At 66.8% G+C, this 9,124-nt stretch overlaps 1 protein-coding gene across 1 annotated transcript in view; it reads right to left on the bottom strand.

Moving 5' to 3' along the window:
- Positions 1–625: 625 nt before the first annotated feature.
- The window catches only part of MUC2 (mucin 2, oligomeric mucus/gel-forming), a 29,447-nt gene continuing 20,948 nt past the window's right edge, over positions 626–9,124 (bottom strand). Inside the window, 19 exon segments of the mRNA XM_060159595.1 lie at positions 626–848; positions 1,016–1,142; positions 1,470–1,509; positions 2,259–2,360; positions 2,456–2,578; positions 2,782–2,822; positions 3,051–3,155; positions 3,370–3,547; positions 4,020–4,051; positions 4,164–4,264; positions 4,385–4,454; positions 4,736–4,914; positions 5,585–5,810; positions 6,102–6,285; positions 6,837–7,084; positions 7,541–7,715; positions 8,082–8,266; positions 8,551–8,877; positions 9,005–9,059. Coding sequence (XP_060015578.1) covers positions 626–848; positions 1,016–1,142; positions 1,470–1,509; positions 2,259–2,360; positions 2,456–2,578; positions 2,782–2,822; positions 3,051–3,155; positions 3,370–3,547; positions 4,020–4,051; positions 4,164–4,264; positions 4,385–4,454; positions 4,736–4,914; positions 5,585–5,810; positions 6,102–6,285; positions 6,837–7,084; positions 7,541–7,715; positions 8,082–8,266; positions 8,551–8,877; positions 9,005–9,059 — 2,721 coding nt within the window.

The following is a 9,124-nucleotide window of genomic DNA, read 5'->3' as shown; positions in this document are numbered from 1 at the left end:
GTCGGCATGCTGCCCCCATCTGTGGACCAGGACCTTCTCTATTTTCCCCAGGGGTTGGTGCATTTCACACACACATGCAAACGTGTGCACATTCACACACAGGTCACATATGCGAACACACACTCACACGCACGCAAACAGGTGCACAGGCAGCATAACGGCTGCGAAAGGGACTGCGTCCTTCTTCACAAAATCGGGCTCGGGGGCTTCCTGCAGCGGGGGGCCACCCGCATCTCGGTGGCCCCGCCAGGGCTTCGTGCATGCCAAGGGCAGGAGAGGGCAGGACAGCGCCTTCCGGGGTTTGCCGAAGCCAGGCCAGGCCCCTGGGCACTGTGTCCCCCTGATCCTGTGTGCAGAGCCTGGTGGCCGGAGCCCACCCGCTCCCAGGAATCAGCCAGACCTCGGCCGTGCACGGCGGCCCACCCGACGCCCAGCCTCTACTGAAACACAGCAGCGCAGTGTCTGCCTGAGTTTATTTCGGAAAAGCAGAGAATCGAACAAAGGCTGTTGGAGAATAAATATCTGCAGAGAGAAGGTCAGATTAGGAGGCGAGGAAGCTCAGAGGGTCAATAGAGGGGGTGTATGGACGGTGGAGGCGGGGCCTGGGTGGCCGAGCGCTCCCCGCTCACCCCCGCCCCGGGCCCAGGTCCCTGAGGCCAGAGCGCCGCGCCCTGCGCCAGGGGGGCGGTTCGCACATGGTGTCCTGGCACAGACAGCTGTCGATGTGGGTGTAGGTGTGCTTGAGCCCGCGCCCGTCCGGGCACTGCAGCGTCACCTCCCGCTGGCTGGTGCGCTGCTCCTTGCAACAGGAGCACCTGTGGTCCAGGGACTGGGCCTCGGCCGAGTACCTGCAGAGCAGCCGGGGTGAGGCGCCACTGCCTGCTGGCGCGGACGCAGCCCCCGCCCCCCCCGCCGCCCCCACCAGGGCCACTCGCGGCCTGGGCCTCACATGGCGAAGGTCCCGCAGGATCCCCCCCGCCGCCCCCACCAGGGCCACTCGCGGCCTGGGCCTCACATGGCGAAGGTCCCGCAGGACCCGGAGCAGTCGTTCATGGTGACCAGCTTGGTGCAGCCGTTGTGCGAAATTTCCCTGACGACAGGGACAGTGGAGCAGGGGACCCTGGTCTCATTGCGAGGGAGGCCTGGGGAGAGGGGGCAGAGGCTCGGGGGGTCTCCACCATCCAGGGCCCTCTCACTCCCCCTCACTGCTTCCTCTCCCCTCCCCAAGCACCCCACCTCGGCCGCCCTCAAGTAAGCTGAGCTCTGTCCTGCTTCTCAGGAAGGGATTCAGGCTTCCTGGGCAGCCCAGGTGATGCCTTCGAACTCAGCGTCCAGCTGAGAGTGGCACAGAGGGGACGGGATTCCCGGGGCACCACCCCCTCGTGCTGTCCTCCCTCCAAGGGGCCCGGGTGGAGCCCGCTGCCAGGCCGCCGCGCCCCGCGCCCCAGGAGCCACCCGCCGGAACTCACATTTCCTGCAGCAGCCATTGGGCATGAGCGTGATGGAGCCCTGGCGGGAAGGAGAAGCAGCTGGGACTCGCAGGCCTCCCCGAGCAGTGACAGCCCCCCGCTTGCCACGGGGGTGCACGCGGCCGTTCCTGCATAAGGGCCCGCAGCAGACCCTCCAGGCTGGAGGCTGCTGTCCTGGTGCTGGCGGGCCAGCCGCTCAGGAACATCGGGGACCCCCACTCCCAGCAGTGATGGGCCCGCTCACCGGGAGACAGGTGCTGGGGTCAAAGTCGGGGCAGGTGATGCTGGAGATGGATGAGATGAACTGGCCATGTATCTTCATGCAGCTGAAGAAGGTACAGTTGTTCAGGGGGTCTCTCTTCATGGCCCCGGGCTGTGGGGCAGAGGAGGGTCTGTGGGAGGCCTGGCAGGAGTCCCACCCAGAAAGGCAACTGGAGACACCTGGCAGCTCCCCGAACACCCTGCCGAGTGCAGCCCACAGGCCCGGGGCCACCAGGCCGGTGGCACCCAGGAGGGGCCCAGGGACTACCAGCCTGTAGTCCACAGACGGGTCCACGACCGAACCCGCACATCCCGCAGAGGTGACCTGATCTGGAAAGGGTGTCTTTCAGAGGGAGCTGAGTTAAAGATCTCCAGGTGAGACCATCCTGGATTACCCGGGGCGTGGGGGAGGGACAGGGGGCCAAAATTCCATGGCAGGTGTCCTGATAAGAGACAGGACGTGGACAGCCTTGCAGCCCCGGGGGAGACTCAGCCTTGCCCCGGGCGGGGAAGGACAGGCATGTGCACCTTCAGGACCACGCTCTGGCTGCCGGGCTGGTTGATGACGATGCACTGGGTCTGCTGACACTTCTTGCAACACTCGCCGGGGACGTCCACCAGCTCAAAGCCCTGCAGGACACCCGGGCGGGCTGGCATCGGAAGAGGAAGGGCTGCGCGGGGACGGCGGTGGGCGGGCCGCCCTTGCGTGGGCACGGGGTGCTTACGCGGGTGCAGGAGGTGTTGCAAGGCACGTGGGTGCAGGAGACGACGTTGAGCTGCGTGGCGTGGTCCCTGCGGCCGGTGCACGTGCAGTTCTGGCACTTGGAGGAGAAGACTGGAGAGCCGGGCTTCAGGCCCGGGAGGGAAGGTGAGGCGGGGCCTCCAAGGCACCTCCCCTCCTCCAGGGCACCGCCCCCATGACCAGCAGGCGAGCTGGGCGCCGGGCCGAGAGCCCCCAGAGCAGGGCCCCTCCCCGGGCCAGCCAAGAGCCTGCCAAACCCCATGCCCTCTGTGCACCCGGCCCCACTCCCCGCAGCCCGTCAGGGCTCACCTGGTACTCAGCGTTCCGGAGAACACACACGCCCTTGGGCACTTGGGGGGAAGAAGAGGAACGAAGGTCAGACTGTCCTGCCTGAGCCCACGTGGACGCAGAGCCAGCGGACTGGGCTGGGTGCATCCGCTGGGCAGAACTTGAGCCCCCAGGCAGGGGCCACTTCAGCCCCACCCCCCCACCTCCCCATCCCCCCATCACACCACTGCCCAGCCCCAGCCCGGCTGCCCGGCCTAGACCTCCTTCATCCCCCACCCCGGCCCACCTACCGCACGAGTAGAAGGGGCAGCACCTCCCAGGGACCATTTTGCTCTTCACCTCGAAGCCCAGCGGGCACGGCGGGGGGTTCTCCCTGCACAGGCTGGCGTTGCATTCTGAAAACGGGGGAGACACCCCAGTGAGCACGGCTGCTAGCTGGCCGAGCCCCGACGCCACCCTGCACAGGGCGGGGGCCTGCAGCAGAGGGACCCGGGGTCTGGACCCCCATGGCCCCACCGACGCCCACCGTCCTGCGGACACGCCCTGAGGCCCCCACCTCCAGAAACCACAGCAGGGTCAGGCCCGCTCCCTGCCCCGCGGACGCCTTACTGCAAGAGGTGACGTTGCAGCAGACGTTGGCGGGGTCGACCTCTGTGACAGTGTAGGTGCCGTCCTCCTTGCACTCCATGCGGGGCCTGGGGTGGCATGTCTTGGGCCTGCAGATGATGCCGCTGCCCCCCTCCAGGCAGATGCAGTCCTTGCAGTCGAACTCAAAGTGCTCCCCAAACTGCAGGGAGGAGGGGCAAACAGGGGGAGAGCGGGCGCCGGTCAGCCCGAGGCAGCGCTGCACCCGGCGGCCTGCGGGAAAGCCCGCGCCCTCCCCGCTCCGAGCGCACGAGGCAGCTCCTGGGCCAGGACACTCACATCACAACCGAGACCTGCTCACCAGCGTGTGCACACACAGGCCTGGTGCGGGGCAGACGCGCCACGTGCCTCTGTGGGGCTCACACAGCGTGGAGCTAAAGAGCCAACCACGCGCAGGAGACACGCTCAACACTGCAGACGCCGCCGCAGGTGTAGACAGAGCATGAAGTGGCTAGTGGGTGGATCCCCCTGCTAGCTCAGCCTTCCAGGACTTAAATCACTCATTACTCATTATAGCCTCCAAGGGTCCCAGGTTCTCATTCCAACCCATCCCACCTCCCAAAATGCAGGACTCGTGGGAGTGTCCAGTCCCAGCACCAAGGGTGTCGGCCTACCTCTCTGGGCACGTTGTCGGGCCCCACGCAGCCTAGGAAGGAAGGAGACAGGCCCCGTGAGCACAGCCCCGTGAGCACAGCCCCAGCACGTGGGAGCTGGCCTCAGCCCCAGGGGGGAGTAGCGGCCTCTGGCAGGCAGCCTACCGCACAGGTCCACGCAGACGTCGAAGCCGGGCGCGTAGCTGGTGGTGCCCTTGGGACAGAAGCAGCCTTCCGCCAGGCGTGGGCTGTTTGCCTGGGTGGGGCTGGGGGGGAGAGCATCATGAGACGGCGAGGGGACAGACTGGACGACCAGCCCCGACACACCGGCCAGGAGCACGGTCAGAGGGACAGCCCACCGCCCCGACGCATCCACGGTGACTGACCTGGACCTGCAGGTGGGCTCCTCCACGGGACCACAGGCCCGGTACTCGCGGTGCGCCGGGCACGTCACCGCTGCGGGGAGGGGGCAGGAACCAGAGTCAGAGGGGGAAAGCCTGTGTCCCCCACCCTAACCCCCAAGTGACATCGTGCCCAACCCCTCCCAAACAGGACCCCACACACCCGCACGGGCTGAGCGTGGCCTCAGCCCCCCGTGCTGTCCCGAGCCAGGAGGAGGGGGCCCAGCCCGCCGGGTGCTGAGCAAGGCGGCTCTCCTGGTGGCCTGTCCCCCCACCCCAGTCTGGCTCCCGGCACAGCGCGCAGCAGAGCCCGGGACGGGGCGGGCAGGCACTCACGGCAGGCCCCGCCGGTGCGGCCCCGCCAGTCGACGCAGATGCCCTTCTGGGCACAGAGGGCGGCGTAGGTCTGCAGGCTGGTACACTCCAGGCCTGAGCCGGGCGCGGCGAAGCTGTCGGATGTGCAGCCTTCGTAGTAGTGCCTGGGGGATGCCACGGTGTGGCACTGGGCGAACAGGCTGCGGGTGGAGGGCTGCAGGTCACAGTCTGGCCAGTGCCCCAGCCTCTCTCACAATACCCCCTGCCCAGCACCCCCACCCGGGCTGTCCCCCGGGGCCCGGCTCAGCCTGCACCACCAGACGGGTGCCCGTGGGCTGAGGGTGGGAGCAGAGCGGCGGGGCTGGCCTTGGGGTAGGGGGCCAGCACTGTGGCCCGAGGATGAGGCGCTGTGCTCGGGCCGGAGATGGAAGCTTCGTGTCTAAACGGCCACGGGGTGCCAAGACCCCCCTCCAGCAACACCAGCAGGGAACCTCCCAGCCCCGCCTCGCCCACCTCTGGGGACAAGCTGCTCGCTCCCAGGGATGCCAGCTTTGGGAGCGCCCCCTCTCTGTCTAAGCCCAAATACCCCTCCCCAGCATCAGTCCTGGATGCGAACTCTGTCCCGAGTCAACTAGTCTCTACCCAGCATTCAAGCCCAACCGCCCCTGCACCAGCCCAGGAGGCAGGAGAGATGGGGGGGTCACAAAGGGCACAGGGATGCCTTACGGGCCACTCAGCCCCATGGAAATCAGGAGCCCGAGTCCTGGGCCCCACTGTGACCTCCTTCTGCCTCCCCAGCCCCAGGCTCAGCCCTTGTGGCCTCTTCTCCGCAGACCAGCAGGGGTGCAGCTGGGCCCGGGCCGGGATCACCTGTCCTTGATGAGCTCGCAGAGCGGAGACGGAGAGCGTGTCCCGGTGGTTGTGCTGCTGCCCACCGACGGCCAGGCGGCCGGGCGCTCGGTGGTGAAGCCCCTGTGGGGACACTGCGGCTCCGAGGGGTCGTTCACCACCCAGTGGCCAGCCGCGACCTCGCAGCTGGCAACGGCCTCCCCACCGGGCAGCATGCAGTCATCCGAGGTGCTGTTGGTGCACGTGCCTGTGTCGGCAGGAAGGCCACGTGTCCCTGAGCCAAGCCCAGCCGTCCAGCAGGCTGGGCAAAGCCCCCAGGACCCAGCGCCTCCCAGCCCAGGTCCCCGGTGGCCGGCTGGCCGGGGCCAAGGGCACAGACTAGACTAGGCTCCTATTGGCTTCCCACAGGAGCCCAGCCCAAATAAGGCAGTGGGGGCCTGCACGGCGCTGAGAACCACAGCCGTGGGGGCAGGCGCCCGCAGCCAGCCGCAGCCCGGACACCCTCCCTGGGGCAGCGCACGGGGGGCGAGAGGCTCACCACACTGGCCCTTCGTGTTGTTGCCGAACCGGTGGTAGGGCAGCCGGATGGAGAAGGAAAGGCTGTCGTAGGAGATGAGGGCACCCAGCTCAGGGATGTCCACCACATAGTTGATGCCTGACTGGTACACCTGCAGCCCGTACTTTCTATAGGGCAGCGCCACAGCCTGCCTGTTGACCTGCACCTGTGGCCGAGACATCTGGGGTCAGGGAAGGCCAGCAGGGCGGGACGAGCTGTGCCTCCGGAGGCACCTGGGGTCACCCTCCCCCGCCTGTCCTCAGGCTGAGCGCCCAGTGCAGGGATCTCTGCCCGTCCCTCTCCCCCTTCCCTCTTCTGATCCTTGTCCTGACTCGTCTCAGGGGCAAGGTGGCAGGGCCGCTGTCCTCAGAGTCCCCCGGAGACCTGGGGGCCCCCGTGCAGGGGGTAGGACTCCCCGGGCCACGGGAACCAACAACTCCGTGCAGTGTGTTCAGGGCCCCTCCCCACTCACCCCTGTCCTCAGGGAGGGGGCTTCTGCCACAGAGACCTGTGCCCAGGGTGGGTGGCAGGGGCCTGAGAGGGGGAGGTCAAGAGGTCCCTGAATGCCTCCAGAGGGCCAGACACAGAAATGTGTCCGCTGAGCGCCGCCCTGCCCTCTCCAAGCCTGGCTCTGGGGGAGGAAGCCCAGCCTCCCACCGGCTAAGGGAGCCCACATCAGTGTGCCCCGCCGCGGACACCCTTCCCCAGCCAACGTACCTGCACCATCATGGGCGTCGTGTGCACGGTCTTGATCAGCACCTCCTGGGTCTCATGGCGCACGATGAGCGTGCGGGGGCAGGACACTTGGCTGTCGATGTCGCAGTGCTGGTTGTCGATGTAGACCCCGAAGTTGTCCATGGTGGGAGTGATCTCCTCCACCAGCACGTATGTGCAGTTGCCCTTGTAGCTGTAGTAGAGCCCATCGAAGGTGACGTAGTGCGGGCCCCCCCAGCCCGTGCAGTAGCCTGCAGAGGGAGCTGGGGTGAGCCAGTGCCGAGCCATGGGCTGGGGGCTGGGACAGGGACAGGGTCAAGGACAGGGACCAAGGGCCAAGGGTCAGGTGGGAAGCGCAAGCAGAAACTGAGGGAAGCCCCGGAGTCTGGTTCCTGGGGCACGTGGGACATCTGGGCCCCAAGAGTGCCCTCCGCACTCAGCCCGCAGTGGCCAGGCCTCGGTTCCAAGTCCGGCTCTGCCCCACCCCCACCCCAGGCCCCTCGGCGGTGGCCGCGCTCCACCAGGCAAGCCCCTCTCTTCCCCCCGGACCCCTGGCCTGAGGTGGGGAGTAAGCGGGGGGCGTGAGAAACTGCTCCAAACGTGGGCCTGGCCCTCCGCGGGTGCTCAGCCATCAAAGCCGTCACGGCAGCCTGGCGTCTGCAGCCCCACGGGGCAGGTGGGGCGGGCCTCTGCGGCGCCGGGCTTACAGTCACACTCCCAGTGCCAGCAGCACTTGCCGGGCTCCTCGACGCGCACAGGCATGAGGCCGTTGGCGCAGGCGGGCATGGGTGGGGGGTCGCACTTCACCTCCACGAGCTCCACGGTGTTGTTGTGCCTGCAGATGGCCATGGTGCAGTTGCACAGCCACCAGGTCTCGTTCTCCTGCAGGTGGGGAGGGCACAGGGTCAGCGGCACCAGCCTGGCACCCAGGTTCACACAGGAGGGGTGGGCCGCGCAGGCGAGGCCCCGGGCGAGCACTAAGAGCCCCGCCCAGGAGGCTGAAGGCGAAGGGCAACCCCGTCCAGGAGGGCAGCCAGCCACCTCACTACAGCAAGGGGCATGTGGGAGAGAAGGCAGGAGGGCCACAGCAGACCCTGAGCCCAGCAAGCTGCCTAAAGCCTTCGCCCAACTGGGGATGCGGGGCATAGGGGCAGGGGCATGACCAGCAGAAAGGTAGCGCCTGGGGCTTTGGATACCCAGATAGTGGGGGGGTGCCCGAGGGGACAAAAGCCACCCACAGACACAGACCTGTCTGGGAGGATCGAAGTCCAGGCACGCAGCGGGCTTGGTGGTGGGCGGCACACTGGAGGTCGTGGATGGCTGGGTGGTGGGTGTGGATGGGCAAGACCACTTGAAGATCTCAAGGGTGCAGTTCAGCGAGCAGTTCACGTAATAGCAGGTGTCCCCATGTGTGCTGTTGTACACCAGCTCACCTGCAAGGGGAAAGACCCAGTCCTTACCCCATCCACACAGGGCTGGCCACCAGAATACCCAGGCGGGTCCCCACAGAGGCCACGAGAGAGAAGTCCACACCACCCTCACTCAGCCCTGATTTGTGGTGGCAGCACACGGGGCTGGCCATGGAGACATCCGCCCGTGCTGGCATCCAGCTTCCCAAGCAAGCGCCCAGTTTAGACCTTCAACTGACCCCTGGGCGCTGGGAACGCAAAGTCCCGCCAGCCTGCATTGCCTGAGTCAGAATGAAAAGCTTGGATACCTGGGGCATAGTACGTGTTATTTAAATAGCAGCATTCCCTCTGAGTGCCGGTGGTGACTGAGACGATGCTCGTGGTGATGTGGGGTGAGGTTAATGGGATCACCGTAGGGGTGGTCACACTGGAGGTCAAGGTGCTGGTGGTCTGTGGCGTGGGTGGCACGGTCGACGAGTGTCCTATTGGCGTGGAAGCTCCCGTGGAAGTCGTTGACACAGTCGCGGGAGTGGGTGTGGGTGTGGAAGGGGGGCCTGTGGTGGATGAAGGGGGCCCAGTCGTGGTTCCATGGGGGGGAGCGGTCTTCGAGGAGGTGGGAGCCGAGGTTGGCGAGCCTGTAAGAATGGAGGGCGCAGTCAGGGCTGAGGGCGTCCACCCATCGTAGATGCACAGGCGGCCTGGTGGCAAGTGCATGTGGGCAGCTCACTCGAAGGACGTGCTACCTGGCGTGGGAGGCCTCACATCCATTTCCCCAGCCCTCAGTCTCAGGGTTGAGCAGAGTGTCAGGGCCCACAGTCTATGGTGTATGTAACAGGGGGGCCACGGGGATGAGGCACCAGCTCCAGGCAGCATGAGAGCCAC

This window comes from Lagenorhynchus albirostris, chromosome 9, assembly GCF_949774975.1.
Source record: "Lagenorhynchus albirostris chromosome 9, mLagAlb1.1, whole genome shotgun sequence".
NCBI lineage: Eukaryota > Metazoa > Chordata > Mammalia > Artiodactyla > Delphinidae > Lagenorhynchus > Lagenorhynchus albirostris.
The sequence above is the reverse complement of the archived record's forward strand: the minus strand, read 5'-3'. Positions and strand labels throughout refer to the sequence as shown.